Source organism: Pipistrellus hanaki (assembly GCF_964339955.1).
Source record: "Pipistrellus hanaki genome assembly, chromosome: 1".
NCBI lineage: Eukaryota > Metazoa > Chordata > Mammalia > Chiroptera > Vespertilionidae > Pipistrellus > Pipistrellus hanaki.
In genome coordinates this window covers 125509899-125525909 of record NC_140503.1, presented here as the reverse complement: position 1 = coordinate 125525909, position 16011 = coordinate 125509899, and the positions used below count along the sequence as shown (strand labels likewise).

The window sequence follows — 16011 nt, the reverse complement described above, 5'->3', positions numbered from 1 at the left end:
AAATAAATCTACATTTCTATGAAAATTGAAGCTTTTGTTTATTTGCAGCCCACATAAACTTAATCCTTGTTTATTTGGCCCCTGTTACCTTTGAGTCTGACATGCTTGCTCAAGGGACCAGCAAGGTCAGTACCACGTGGAAGCTTATTAGAAATGTAGTATCTCAGATCTCACCCCACATCTTCTGAATGGAGTTCATCCTAACAAGAGGCTTAGATGATTCCTTTAGACATTAATGTTGGAGAAGCCCTGGTCTCCCAGGGCGAGGCCACCACCACCCCTCCTCTGGGTTGCCATGCCGGGCTGACTGGTCTCCTTAACTACTACCGTTGGTTAGCTTTGCCACCCTTTACCATTCTCCACAAAGCAGCCAAAGGGGTCTTCTTCAAATACAAATGGGATCACATACCTTACACTAAAAAGTTAGCTGCTGTTTATCTGAAATTCAAATTTGACTGGGTGTTCTGTATTTTACCTACCAAAAACCTTTCAGCAACTCTCAACGAGGGTTATCAGACTTAACAAAAACAATGGAAAACAGGATAACAAGTTAAATTGGAATTTCAGGTAAACAATGAAATACGTTTTAATATACGTATGCCCCTTGTAATATTTAGAACATACTTACACTAAAAGTTGTAGTTATTTGTCTGAAATTCAAATTTGACTGGGTGTTCTGTATTTTACCTAGCACCACCATGCCCAGTGCTAGAGGTTATAGTCTGAACTCCTTACAGTTTGTAAAACCTGCATGATCTGGCCTTTTCTCCTTCCCAATATCATCAGACACCACCCTAACCTCCTCACAATGCTCTAACCACACTGGCTAAGCTCCTTCCTGCCAAGGCCTTGGACAAGCTGTGGCCTCCACCTGGAATCCATTCTCCTCCTATCCTGCAGGTCTCAGCCTAGAGTCTCCTGTGTAAGGGAGGCCTTCCCTGACTCTGTCTAAATGGCACATGCGTTCCACACAAGACTCTCTCCTTGAGCTTAAAGTAACCCAAAGAAGGAATGATTTCTTGGGACTGTAATTATCTTAGTGAAAGGAGGATGAGGGTTTCCTGGAACCAGAAAGTCTGGGAATAACACAGAAGAGAGAGGAAGAACACCACTGAATGAGGGCAGGGAATAGGAGAGCAGAGGACAAGCGTGGGTCAGTGTGAGTGAAGGAAATTAGTCAGAAGTATAGAAACAATAATTTTATAAAACTGAACGTGTAAATTAGACTTGGCCTATAGAATACAATGAATTTCTCAATAAAGAGTTTGAATTGCTCCGAAAAGCAAAGGGGAGTCACAAAAGTCGTTGAGCAGAGGGGACATCATGAAGCTGAGTTTTGGGAAAATGAACCTGGCAGGAGGGTAGACTTGAGAGGCGGAGGGAGAGGCCAGCCAGGAGGTGGTGTTGGTGGAGCATACCTGAGTGTGTAATAGAACTACTTGAGCAAGGTAGGAGTGGAGTAAATGATTACATGAAGGCAGGAGGGTTGGAAAGGAGGTTTTCAAATTTGTTTATGAAAGAACTTTTAAAAACATGGAGAAACAGCTTACCTGTGTAATTTTCCATGTTATGAGTTAGAAGCACTAACAGCCCCATAACTGTCCCATATAACTCTGAATCCCTCTAAAGATGTGAGAGCTAAAATATTTAGAAAAGGGAGACTCTAGACAGCCCCCATGCACCTCTCTTCTTTATTTCCTTCCTTCCTTTCTTTTTTTTTTTTTTTTTTTTTTTTTTTGGCAAAGAGAGAGACATTCGCAAGGAAGGCTGGCTGAGTCATGATTCGAAATAGGTCATAGCTGATGGCTGTTGAATAAGGGAGCCCTCAATGATGGAGTTAAATGGCCTCTTCACTCACAACATTAAAAGCATTTTACTCAGTGAGTTTAAGCTGTCTGTGCTCCGTGTCCTCTCGCTGGTTGTTTTCAAAGTTGATTTAATCCTGGCACTTCATAAAATGTGTGTAAAGCATGAAGATTTTTTCATGTTCAAGAGAAATCTCTGAAAGAGTGGAATAAAACCAAATGCATGGAAACAAGCTCAAATCTGGCAACTGGAAAACACAGATGTGCAGGTTAAGTGCAAGATTCAGGAGCCGTGCCCCATCCCCCACCCCTAAATAAGTTTCTAATCAAATGCCGGAATGAAACATTGAAACCTGCCAAGAAGTCCTATTTGGCTGCCTTCACTCTTGAAATCATTCCTTTTCATTGCATCTGACTAGGCTGAGAACAATAATGGAAATGCCCACCAACTGATGTTTCTGGCAATTTTGTGAATTATCACATAAAACGAAATGCTGAACTACATTCCTTTCTCCCTGGGGCTTATCTTCATACTCCTATTCATGCTTGGCATCCCCTCTGCTTGGCGTGACCACAGTCGCAAAACTGAGCTGCTGACGATTAGACTGTGATATGCTAATCATTTTTGTGTTTTAAAAGACTAACCTATTTAAGAAAACCATTTAGGTGTGTATAATTCTTTCCTTCTTCTTTTCCTCTTCTTCAGTAAGCTCGCTGTGATTCGCTGCGATTAGGATCAGACAATAAGCAGGGAAAGAACACACTCCAGAGATTCCCCACAGAATTTTGCCGGTGGCCCTCAGGCTGCAGATTTTGCTGGCTTTCTGGGAGGAAGTGAGCTAGGTGCAATGAGATGTCTAAGACAGAAGCTGGCGAACATCTCAGGTTCAGTGGTCAGAGTTATCAGATTACAAATGTTTAGGAGGCACAATGTGTTCTGATGAAATTTCTGAGGCTGCCCACTTTAAAAAAAAAAAAAAAAAAAAAAAGGAATGTTAGAAGATTTCTTAGTGCCAAATTAAAAACAGTAAATATTAAGTATAACTTAATTAAGGAGGACTTGTACATCATCAAGGAAGAAAAATGGATGGGGTGTATCAAAAATATAGCAAACTAGAGAAAGTAAAAAAAAATTAGGTCAGAATTGTTGATCTGTTCCACAGGCACTTCTTGAGCAGCTACTATTGATATATACCTGTCTCCATGTTATACGTTGATAGTATAAAGATGAGTTAGTCTTCGTCCTTTATCTTGTAAAGTTAATCTTAATTTTGGTACTTGAAAATGTAAAGAGATTAGTTCTTTTAGATATTGGTGAAAATGCTTCCAAATTGGGATAGTTGCTTTCTTTCTCCTCTTGGGCTACTTTTTGTTTTGAAACCAGAGAACCGATGGGTCCAGGCTGCCTGTCACTACTTGAGCCAATTAAGCAGAGACAGGGTTGAATCATATATGAGCATTTATTCCAGCAGTATGCGAGAGCAGCAGGTCATCCACAAAAATCTGCTCTGCACCCCCTTCCCCTCCCCCCCCCCCCATAAACCAGCTGCTTATATGGGATACAGACAAAGATTACATGGGGAAGCGGGGAAAAGGAATAAGAATGGGTAAAATGGTTGCAGATTATAGGCAATGTGGGCAATGTGGGCTGGGGGTTTGCAAAGGGCAGGGGGCATCCGTACTCCATTGCTGCCTTTCCGCAACAGAATTGGTTGTTGATCTTGCCATGGTGATAGGCAGCTCCCAGATGAGGGGGATGGGCTGCATTTCCAGGTGCGTTCCGGGTCCCGTGTACAATTCCCAGCCAGGTTTGAATGTGCTTTCCTTAATCAGAACAAAACAATCATGGTTAACAGAGCACGATTAATATTTTTAAATATATTTTATTGATTTTTTTTTTTTTACAGAGAGGAAGGGAGAGGGATAGAGAGCTAGAAACATCAATGAGAAACATTAGTGAGCTGCCTCCTGCACACCCCCCACCGGGGATGTGCCCGCAACCAAGGTACATGCCCTTGTCTGGAATCAAACCTGGGACCCTTCAGTTCGCAGGCAGATGTTCTATCCACTGAGCCAAACCAGTTTGGGCACGATTAATATTTCTTATTAGTATTTCTTATAACTAATAGTTAGTCCCCAATGTTCTAATTCTACCCCTAAAAGTTTCACATGACAGAGTCAAGTTTCCAAAAGCATGGAAGGCATTGCTTTGGTTAGAGATGAACTTTTCATGTCCCACTGAAAAATCCAGACAGTGGCACATATTACTAATGAAGAATTTGAAAACATAGTATGATGTTCTGTAAATGAAAGTAAATATATATGTAATACTGTTCTGTAGAACTCATTCACTAACTCTAGATACCTGCATAGTTTCCTTTCAAAAGCAGTCAGTGTATCCATACCAGCATTCCCTGCCCATCATTCATAAGCCCACTAAATGATTGTACTTTCTAATACTGTACAATGCTGTACATAACAGAAAGGTCTTGGCATTGTTACAGATAGTACCAACACATTCTTTAGTCTAGGGGTGTCGAACTCAATCAGAGAAGGGGCCAAAATCTAAAATCCAGCCTAAATCGCAGGCCGAATGGTTTACTGAACAGTCATAAACTGACAATGTCATAAACTGACAGCGGAGTGCAGTGATGACAGCGCGGTGCGGGCCACATTGCAAGGCCTGGCGGGCTGGATTTGGCCCGCGGGCCTTGTGTTTAACACATGTGCGTTTAGTCCTCCAGAAACCCTGTGAGAAATATAGCTAAACAAACCAATGTTTTCCTCACAATCATTGTTCCAAGAAAGAAAAGCTGACTTTAAAAAATAATGGAGGGTTATTTCAGGATAAGACACTGGAAGACGATAAAAAAAAATTATGAATTCCAAGAAGAAAAGTAAACAGCTCTAAGAGGAAATATAATTATAGGACACTACTTCACTCTTTATTGGGGAAAATGTAAGCAGTACAAGAAGATAGAGTCATAACAAAGTAATTGCATTAGGAGATGGGGGGAAAGAAGTGAGTTAGTGTGAAAGAACTAAATTCTCATCTATTGTGCAATACAGCAAATAGATGATACCAAAAAGTATTAAATTGAGAAACAGAAGTTCAGAAAAAGAGAGATATTTTAAATTAAAAGAGAATTACAAATCCAGGGCATGATCTTAGATTGACAAACCAACTACAGAAGGCTATTTTAAGGGCAACTGGGGAAATTTAAATACGCACCAACTTTTATATGATAATAGAAATTATCATTTTTCTTAGAAGTGATAATATTTAGCTACGCATATTAAAGAATATCATAACTTTAATATATTTTAAAATACATAAACATTTTAAAATACTTTAAAAAGGCACACATCAACCGACTTTTCTATTTGATTTTGAACATCACCTTGATTTCAAAATGTGTTTAAGTAATTTTGACAATATATATCTGGATTAGTACACAGCCACCACTACATCCTATAGTTGAAGCTAATCTTTTCTAAGTTGAGTCTTGCTTTGCAAGATTTTGAACCTTCACAAAACAGATTTAATTACTTTTAGTGAACTTTACTTCATTAGGCAAGAATTCAGACAAACAGATTTTAGAAAGGTTTTTCATTATCAGATAAACACTAAAAGAGACTGTGAACTAGGAAATTAAATTGACCAAATATTCTCCAAGTATTCCAATTGTTTAATAGGCATGGTTGATAAGTCTCTATCAAACTAAAAATTCACATCCTAACTAACTGTTATGGGTTGATGGTGAAGAGCAGAGCAAACATGTAGAAAATACCAAGGGGATTCCTGTGTAAGTGAAATTCTCAGGGTAGAGAGGACACTGGGAACATGACCTACTTTAAAAGTAGACAAAATAGCAGAAACCTGTTTGGCTCAGTGGACAGAGCGTTGGCCTGCGGACTGAAGGGTCCCGGTTTTGATTCCGGTCAAGGGCATGTACCTTGGTTGCGGGCACATCCTCAGTGGGGGTTGTGCAGGAGGCAGTTGATCAATGTTTCTCTCTCATCGATGTTTCTAACTCTCTATCCCTCTCTCTTCGTCTCTGTGGAAAGTCAACAAAATATATATTTATAAAAAATTAAAAATAAAAAAATAAAAAATAATCTTACATTTTAGTGATAAATTTACAATTTTTAACATGAGTTTAACGAATAAAATGCCATACCTGAGAGAAAAACACTTCTAGAAAGAATTTCACTTAAAAAATGCATTTGACACACAAAGTAATACGGTGCGAATCTAACAGACTTTTTAGTTGGTTGGTTAACATTTATATCACTTAAATCTCTTTTTCAGTACTATAAGGAAAATATCTAAGGTGTAAAGCTTGATCCAATTTTTAAACTATTATATGAATAATTGGGATAAACGAAAGATCATTTAAAAAAAGAAACCAATACACTAAGGGAATATCCACACCACTTAGTTAATTGGAATGGCATAATAATACAGTCATATTTTAATTTGGTGGGACGGTGTTGACATGTAACTGCTAATCCACTTAATTGGTTGATTTTAACTCATCAATAAGTATAATTAATTATTATCCCTTCATTCAATAAATAATTACTTAGCATCTATATACAGCTGGGGACCTTTGTTACTATAAGAATACAGTTAACAAACAAGACAAATATGATTCCCACCGCATGGACTTTGGACTTTATACTCTAGTGGGAAAGATAGGTCAAAACAGAAATTTAAATGAAATATAACCAGTGTTCTCAGGGGAGAAGTCAATGAATGACTTGAAAGCACATAGCAAGGAACCTAATCATGTTGCTGAAAACATAAACCAGGCACCTAATAGCCCTCTCTGTATCCAACCCCTTTCCTCAGGGTTGAAAATTCGAGAGTACGTGGTGCATCCCAGTGATGTTAGCTATGCAGGAAAAGAGCCCCAGCCGAACACATGATCCCTCTGCAGAGCACTATCTCCATGAGCGCTGCAGTTCATGCCGGCTTTGTTTTCCTGGGAAATACATAGTAAGCTTTGTATCCCAAAGAATGCTTGCTGGGTGGGGCACTTGCCAAAATTATGAAGGTGGGATGACTATGGGTAAGCTCTTCAGACAAGGTCGAAAATAAGCCTGCCCCTAACCTGAATATAAATATTAATAAATATTACAGCACCAAGTAATTCCAGAGAGACTATTAAAATGAATCTGGAATACCTAGATTATCTCCATTTGGGTTAAATGAATGGGGGAGGAACAAATAAGTAAATTGGAAAATTCCACCTGTGAGCAAAATGTGTGCTGATCTTGTGAGCCAGATTTTCATTCAATTTGAAAATAACTGGTGTGGTTTTGTTTGTTTGTTTTTTCAGAATGTCCTCATTGTTGAGGTAAACTGACTTCTTACCCATATTTAGAAGTTGAAAGTATGAATGGTGAGTTTTAAAATATAGAGCTTGTTATCAAGTTGCTCACGGATTCATTGAGTTCTTCTGTGTGCGTGGCTCTCCAAATTTATTGAGTAGGAGCCAACTAAAATTGTTTCGGTCTTTCCAAAGGAGCCCAGTGACTTGAAATTACTCATTTAAAAGGTTTATATATTTAATTCCAAACACGTCTAAATTGATTATTGTACCCATTGTGAATCAGACATTTTTACAAAAGAGAAAGCTAACCCACAAAGCCAAATTTATTTAATGCTTATGCCAAGGTTAGAATCCTCCTCACCCTTACCTCAGTGTTCTTGCTAATGACTTGGAGCAATTCTAGCTGCTGCATCCGAATCACAAATTTAATCAATTTTAAAATGGCAGTCCAAAGGAAAACTATGAATTAATTTAACGGGTTCTGTTTTAAAAAGAAGGAAGAGAGGGAGGGGGGAAAAAAAGAAAGAAAGAGTGGAGGGGAGAGAGAGAAAGGAAGAGATGAAAGGTAGAAAAGAAAAGAAAGAAGAGAGAGAAAACACAGGCCCTGGGGCAGCAGTGGGCTGCACATGTTCCTGTTTCCTTCAAGAGCACACCTGTCTTATCAGCTGGCTGAGATTCAGGGGATCTGTCTTCAAGCTTTTGTTACACAATTGCCTGTGTGCGCCATATGTATCTGCAGTCCTGGCTCAGACATAACCCATGAAGTAGACCCTCTAGCCAAATGAATTGCCCAACGTGGACTAAATTCAGACCTCTTGTTTTGATAATCAGTTCCTGACAGCTGATTTCTGTCCTGAGGACAATACATTGCTGCTGCCCATTCTGCTTTAATTGAGCAGCAGCTCATCAGCGGAGATGAGCCTCTGCTCACTGCAGGCTCGCACCCTCAGAATTCAAGGGCTGTCACCAGCTGCCGGCCAGACACATCTCACTTCCTAGCAGCAGAGACCCTATTGAGTGGGGAGAGCAAGGGGGAGGTGTTTACCCATTCAGTGTATTCAGATGTACATCCCTGGTCCATGAAAATTCATGCGTCCTGTATTATGTCACATAACCTCAGGGCCAAAGCGTAGTTTTTGAATGTGCATGAGCGAGTACCAATGCACTGAGAGAGAGCCCCACATGCTCTCCAAAGGCTGAATTTAGCCTTTCAACCCAGCTCAGAGTTTGAGGAAATATTCACCAATGTATTTCCCCAACTCAGCTTCCAGAAAGAAGCACTGGTCCAAAATAAAAATAAAAAAGAACCAATTCTGCCTCCTACTTTGATTCCAATTGATCGCAATTCTAATTAGGATGCATTATTAATAAGGAATATAATTATCTGCCTGAATGAAAAATCTACTATGCTGCCCAAGTGCATTTGGATAAATGTGTCTGTTCTCTTTGCAGAGGGTGTTGTTGGAACAGGGAGGACTATGAAAGCGCTGCTCAGCAGCATAGAAAAACAAGCCCCACGAGAGTAAGGTAGCCAGGTGAGGGGGACGCACATCTTTGTTTCGGTCTTTCCAAAGGAGCCCAAAAGGGATTTGGATGCTGGTACAGGGTGCTGTTTTCAGAGAGGGCAGTCTGTTCCAAACCAGTGGCTTTCTGCTCTGGGGTGTTCCAGTTTGCCCACACTATAACACCGCCCATGGAACCTCAGGCCTGAGGGAGAGGACAGGGAAGAGCACAGGCTTTGCTGTGGCCGAACCCCTCTTGACTGTGCCTCGAGCTGTTCCCAGGAGCTGCTGGCTGGGCCCCGGGGCAGGGCCCCCTCCCTTCCTTTATTGAGAGTCACTGAGCTGGTGCCGCAGTAGCAGATGCATGAGTTGGGGGGCTGTGGCGATGCCCCAGGTGCTCAAGGGAGGGGGTGGGGGGAGTAATACATATTTTAAATACTATTTATTTTAATGATACTTCATTCTATTTGCAAGTCACAGAGATTTTCTTTGGATCACTAACCCCCGCTCCTTTTTTTTAATGGTAGTTTGTTGGTGAAGAGGACACCTAGAAGTGATGGCTTTAGACTTGACTGTTAAGTGTTTTGGTTTTTGTTTGTTAATGGGTTACCTCGAGTTGGTAGTTTGTGTGTAAGAAATTTCTATTTGTGGGCATTCTGTCTGAAGTGGAAGCTGCATAGGTTTGAAAGACCCGCAAATTCCCGGCCTTGCTAGCGAAACTAGAACTCTTTACAACGAGGGGCTTATGTTTCCTGCCTTGCACCACTCACAGGAACTCAGTTGTGTGCCTGGGTATTTTGATTTTGGGGTTTTCCATAGCACTTTACCTCCAAAGAGCTCAGAGAACCGGTTTCTGGTGGAGGAGGAAGACTCGGCCTCTCTGGACTGACACAGGCGCACAGGGTTCCTGCCATGGCACCACAATCAGACAGGGAAAGGCCGGGGAACGGGTCAGAGGCATTCTCATACCAGACAATGCACAGTGCAGACATAAAGCAAGCCTGAATTTTATTTTATATATATATATATTTTTTAATATATTTTATTGATTTTTCACAGAGAGGAAGAGAGAGAGATAGAGAGTTAGAAACATCAATGAGAGAGAATCATCGATCAGCTGCCTCTTGCACACCCCCCACTGGGGATGTGCCCGCAACCAAGGTACATGCCCTTGCCCGGAATCGAACCCGGGACCTTTCAGTCCGCAGGCCGACGCTCTATCCACTGAGCCAAACTGGTGCCAGCGCAGGCCTGAATTTTAGCACACGAAGGGGAAATCCAAGACATCTCCCCACTACTCCAAACAAAAGTTCAGTAAAACAAAGAATTAAGTGAACAGCATAGGGAATGTAGTCAATAATATTGCAATAACTTTGTATGATATCAGATGATAACGAGAGCTATTGTGCTGACCATTTTGTAATGTATGAAAACATCCACCCATGCCCAGGTGCACTGGCTCAGTGGTTGAATGTGTCTACCTATGAACCAGGAAGTCACGGTTCAATTCCCGGTCAGGGCAGATGCCCAGATTGTGGGCTTGATCCCCAATGTGGGGTGTGCAGATTACAGCCAATCAATGATTTTTCTCTCATCATTGATGTTTCTATCTCTCTCTCTCCCTCTCCCTTCCTCTCTGAAATCAATAAAAATATATATATATTTTTAAAAAAAACATTAAACTGCTATGTTGTACACCTCAGACTAAGATCATATTGCATGTTGACTATAATTCAATTAAAAAAATATAACTTCACAGAAACAACAATAACAGAGAACTAGCAGAGCAAATATCTATAGACACTATCTTCACACTTGCCTTCAGATGTGTTCTGGAAGACTTTCCTCACCTAGGGCAGGAGGATAAACAAGCAACTTGATTATTTATTATTATTCTAACACCGGAGGTGATTTTTTTTTTTCACTTGCATAGGCAGCAGACTTCAGCTTAATATTTATAACTTACATTTGCTCTCTAGCCTCTGGGATAATTTGGCCACAGTTCTCATTAGCAAGCTGAACAAACATTGCAGCAAGAGAAGCATGCTATGGATGGGTAATGTGCCAGTGCTATCTAGCCAGTGACTCTTTATTCGAAAACACAAGTTTCATTCCTGTGTGGGACGTATTAAATCTAGAAAATGTCCATTCTGGGCAGATAGATCCAAAAGAATGTTCCTATCCAGTTACTGGTTTGTGGAATATAATTCGGATATAGTTAAAGTTGGACATGGTTAGTAAACACAAATCTCCTGAGGAAATAATGGAAGACATTGCTCAGAAAAAGTCTTAACTAAAAGACCTTCACTTCGGACATCCAGGCAATTACTAATTTCTGTGTCACTGGTAGTAACAACATTAATAAAGTAATAACAGCAACCACTAGCCAATGGTTATGATGTTCCTGACTCTGTTCTAAGAGCTATACACAGATTAACACACTTAGTCCTCTAAGGTAGATGCTAAAGTTATGCCCACATTACAGACCAGGAAATTGAACATAACAAGATTAAAAAGCTTGCCAAGGTCACAGAATTGTAACTGTAGAGTCAGTATTGTACCCAGGCCAGTCTGGTTTTAATCACTGTTCTTACTCTTGCAATATACTTGCAATTACAGACAGAAGAGTAGGACTTGCATCCATTTACCAGTTAGAGATAGGTCACTCTGGCTCCCGTCCTATTCAACCAAGTCTCCCTCTTATCCCATAACACTCTGAAGGTTTGGCTTTCTCAACTGCCTTTTCCCAGTCTGAGTTGCCATGCCTGTTCTAGGGTTTGCATTGCTCACTGTAAAGTCACTATTATTGCTACAATCAGGGTTTCCTAATGTTCTTTCAGCTAGCTCAGAATCCCTGTTTCTTCTTTGTTTCTGGATTTCTGAATCTTTGTGCTTTTTGTTCCTTTCTCCTAATTGACTCTTTCCTCTATGTCCAATGACATCTGTTCGTCTGCTCGTCCATCTCCTCTGATTATTTTTCTCAAGAACCTACAGAGTGGATAGTCAAATAGTGACACATAATGTAGTCCCCCAGAAAATAGGTTCCTGGCATCTAGCATGTTCTGTGAGCAAGAAGCAGTTTGTTTCTTTATTTGGAAGCATCTCTGGTCACAGGAATCAAAGCGGTGGTGGGCAGTACCATGGAGGTAACTTTCTCAGGGCTCTAAGTCCATCGGCTGCATCAAATATCTTATAAAGATGTAATATGCAAATGGTCATTATGCCATGAAGCGTAATGACTGACCACGTAACGACCAGGTCTGAGATCAGCAGGAGGGTGGGGCAGTGAGCTACAAGTGGGCAGTGGAGAACTAAAGGAGGGGGCAGGGCAGCAAGTTATGGGGGAGGGAAGCACTATAGGAGGGCGGGGCAGCTAGTGGAGAGCTACTGGAGGGCGGCAGCGAGCTATTGGAGAGCTAGTGGTGCACGGATTTGTGCACAGGGCTACTAGTAGTTTCATAAAAGCAGGCAAGTGTATTGCTCATCTGCAATCCTGTGACAAACAAACAGACTCCAAAACATTGGAAGGAGCTTGAAAAATCATTGGACAATAGCACATTTATTCTGTTTCAAGGCCTCCAATAAAGAGAGCAATGGTCTTTTCTTTAAGAATCCTTTTTTAAAAAAAAAATAATATTTCTTTCAATAAATTGTTCTTTTGCTTAACCTGAGTATACCTTCTACTGCATTTAAATCCATTTACTCTCCTTCTGCCCTTAATAGAGATAAAGAGCTAATCATTGTCATCTGCATTGTGAACGCCAAACATTCTCTTCCTCAAGCTGAGCAATTCCATTTCCTTCATATTGTCTCCCAGGTTTTGCTTCCCAGCTCTTTCTCCTGCCGGAGACACTGAGTGGTGTGAGGATCACCTCTTAGTTGCAACAGCCTGCACACCTACTCACGTACTGAGGTATCATAATGCCTCCTGTGTGAACTGCACTTGGTGCTTTTCAGAGTGTTTGCATTGGCACGATGCCATTGGATACTGCTTTGGAACAACAAGCCCACATTACTAACTCATGTGTATTTCTTACTATCTCCTGGGCTGCCTGAGCCCTTTCTCAGCTCCAGATACCGGAAGTACAGTCATTCTTTATTGTATGTTGGCTTGTTTGTCTTGTTTTCCTTAGTACTCATTCGGGTCCAGGTCCCTGCTGGGCTCATCCTGTGCATTGCTTATCACTTTTTTCACTTGCTTCTGCCTAAATGAAAAGTCCTCACCATTGAAGTGTCAGCACTAACGTATGGTAGCTTTATGCTTGTTATATAAATTTTGATTTTTTTTTTTCTTCTCTCTCCCTGCTCAGATGCTGGATTTGAGATTCCAAATTTATTTGTGGTGGGTTATGCCTTAGATTACAATGAATACTTCAGAGATTTTAATATAAGTGTTGCATGCATATCCCTACCCCCATTTCACAAGGACTTAACAGTTCCATCAATTTAACTAATTATTGAACTAGTAGTAATGGTGGCTGCCATTTATTGAGTAACTTCTATGTCAGGAATATTCTGGGCACTTTGTATGCACAATCTCAATTCACTCCCCCCACTATCCTGCAAGGGAGAAATTAGGTTGATAGAAGCAATTATGATTATCTCTTTTTAATTTCAATTTTCATTTTTTATGAGCTCTATTTTATACTAAAGAAATAAGGAAGCCAAAAGCAGAACTATGGCTTGGTATTGGTTTTTCTACAAGTCATTGACTATGCCTACTTACCCATAGTAATCCTAGAATAAAAGCCTATAATATGCTAAGTGTCTGACTGTTTGTTCAACAGTTCGACTAGTCCTTATGATGCGCACTGAGCACTAGGGGGCAGATGTTCCAACCAGTAGGTTAGCTTGCTGCTGGGGTCAGGCCAATCAGGACTTGGCGAGACGGCCTGCCCTCCTGTGGTCCCTCCCCATTTCTGATCTTGCACCAGTGGAGTCCCTCGGCCTGGTCTGCGCCCTCTTGCAATCCAGGACCTCTCAGGGGATTTCAGAGAGCTGGTTTCAGCCCAATCCCTTCAGTCCAGGTTGAGGGACCCCATCAGTGCATGAGTCCGTGTGCTGGGCCCCTAGTAGTAAATATTTTATAACCTTTTTTGGGTTGGAGCTTGAAATCTAGCAGGTGCCAATTCGAGTGGCCTGCAGCTAGCTCATAACTGTTCCCGATTTGGGGGCAGCAGTTTCATTGGCGGCAGGAACAGCACCAGGTGCTACACTGGTGGGATCACACTGGGACCTGGGTTCAGCAACATTGGTACTTGAGTTGTGGCTAAGAAAGAATTTAGAGCCAAGACTCAAACTATAAGAGAACATTTATTGGGAAAATCACAGAGGTATAAGAAGTAATCTGTAGAAGAAATGGGCTTAGGAAACAAATTATGTAGGTAAAAGAAAGGCCCTTGGAGCTTAGAATTGAGGCAAGTCAAGGTGACACACTTCGGGGTTTGGGGGAGTGGAGGGGGAAACTGTGATGTGCTCCCATGAGGGAGAGTGTGATGGGTTTTCTGTCCTAAGGGTTTTTAAGGTGGAGATTTTAGGGGAAGTCTCAGGGGAATATCTCAATAGACTATTCACAGATATTCACAGCAGCTTTTCAGGTGTGTCTTTCAGGGTTGAGGGCTCCACTGATTGATTGGCTGGTACAGGGGGTCATTAGTCAGTGCAGCTGGCCCTGGGGTTAGCTTGTCTGGTTTTGTTGCTCTTCTGGGCCTGGAGCTGAAGCACAATGGAGGCCTAGATGTTATCTCTAGGGAGGAAAGGCCAGGCGTCCGAACCGCAGGAACATCGACATGCTAGGAGAGGAAAGGTCACCCTGGAGAAGAGATCCTATGCTACAGTTGTCCTTTGCTAGGCACACAGAATTTTGCACCCTGTTGACCTTCTGTACCTGGCCCATCGTCCTTGTTCTGCTTATGACTATCTAATTGCCTGCCAAAGTTTTCACATATAGACATGGACCCCTGGCTGTGTGGCCCCTAGACCATCACGGAATGATCTAGACATCTTACCTAAAACAGACCAGACCAATCTCTCTCTCTCTCTCTCTCTCTCTCTCTCTCTCTCTCTCTCTTCTCTTCTCTTTCTCTTCCTCCCTCTATCTCCCCTCTTCCCTCTTTCTCATTTGAAACTTAAACCAAAATCACAGAGACCAAGGAGTTTGGGGCTTAACCAATGGACTGAGTCTGGAGCTACCCCTATTCCTGTCTTCCACTTCCTTCATTGTTCAGCCCTTTCTTTGTTTCTGTTAGCTACCCAGTATCTTACCAATAAATCTCCCTATTTTGCTTATGTTGTTAGCCTGACTCCATTTCTGTTGCTTGAACCAAAATATTCCTGACACATTTCTTACTATCCAAAATGGTCAAGTAAGAGTCCATATTATTTTTATTATGACTGTTTCTCCATTCACCCTAGGGGCTGTAATTTTACCAGTAGGAGACTTCTATCTCCACCACAGCTAACCATACTGCTCCCTCAGCATTTCTGGTTGTTACAGACTTAGAAAGCCAAATTTAGAAAAAGGCTCAAAACGAAAACAATAAAGCATTTTTGTCAAACATTTGAATGGATTTCTTTTGATGTTACATACACACACATAAATACACAAATATCCTATATAATAGAAGCCTAATATGCAAATCGACTGAACAGCAAAACAACTGGTGGAACGACCGATTGCTATGACTCACACTGACCACCAGGGGGCAGACATTCAATGCAGGAGCTGGCCCCAGCCCACAGGCCCCAGGCCAGCCAAGGTAGGTGCCAGCGGGGGCCTTCAGATTGCTCTGCCAGTTGCCCCACCGATCATCCCTGATCGCCAGCCAGGCCTAGGGACCCTGCCCATGCATGAATTTCATGCATCAGGCCTCTAGTATTTAAATAAACAGTAACCAATACAGGATGATGGTCTTTATTATTGCATAATGTCTGCACCTCATATTTTGTTAAGAAACTTACACATTATTAAATTTTTTATTGATTCAGCACATAAGTGTGATCAATGAAGATGGCAAAGAAAAGTATGGAGTCTAAAGAAGTAACTTCTCTCCAGATTACATCAGACTTACAGCTACATCCAGGAAGCCACCGTGTGAAGTTTGTCTCCCCAGGCATCTTCACTCAGCAGGGTAGAAAAAAAAATGTTTCAATGACAGAGCTTTCTTTTCTGAGACTATAACATAAAGAGTATCAAGAGTTCTTAAGGAAAAGAAAGCAATGTTTTTATTTGACTTGTTCCAAATTAAACACTCCGCCTTATGACTCATATGCGTTCTACCTTCACACTCCTGAGCTACACCTTCTTTTGTTTTCATTCATGCAGTCATTGTGCGCCAATACTTTACCCCCACCTAGTTACTCAAA

The 16011-nt window shown here is 41.3% G+C and overlaps 1 protein-coding gene across 1 annotated transcript in view; it reads left to right on the top strand.

Annotated features, from left to right (window-relative positions):
* The window catches only part of PRTFDC1 (phosphoribosyl transferase domain containing 1), a gene marked incomplete at both ends in the record, with an annotated part of 69178 nt that extends 53497 nt beyond the window's left edge, over positions 1-15681 (top strand). The window contains 6 exon segments of the mRNA XM_084880571.1: positions 7151-7168; positions 8599-8651; positions 8653-8679; positions 9174-9220; positions 12957-13033; positions 15634-15681. Coding sequence (XP_084736697.1) covers positions 7151-7168; positions 8599-8651; positions 8653-8679; positions 9174-9220; positions 12957-13033; positions 15634-15681 — 270 coding nt within the window.
* Between the last annotated feature and the right edge of the window lie 330 nt (positions 15682-16011).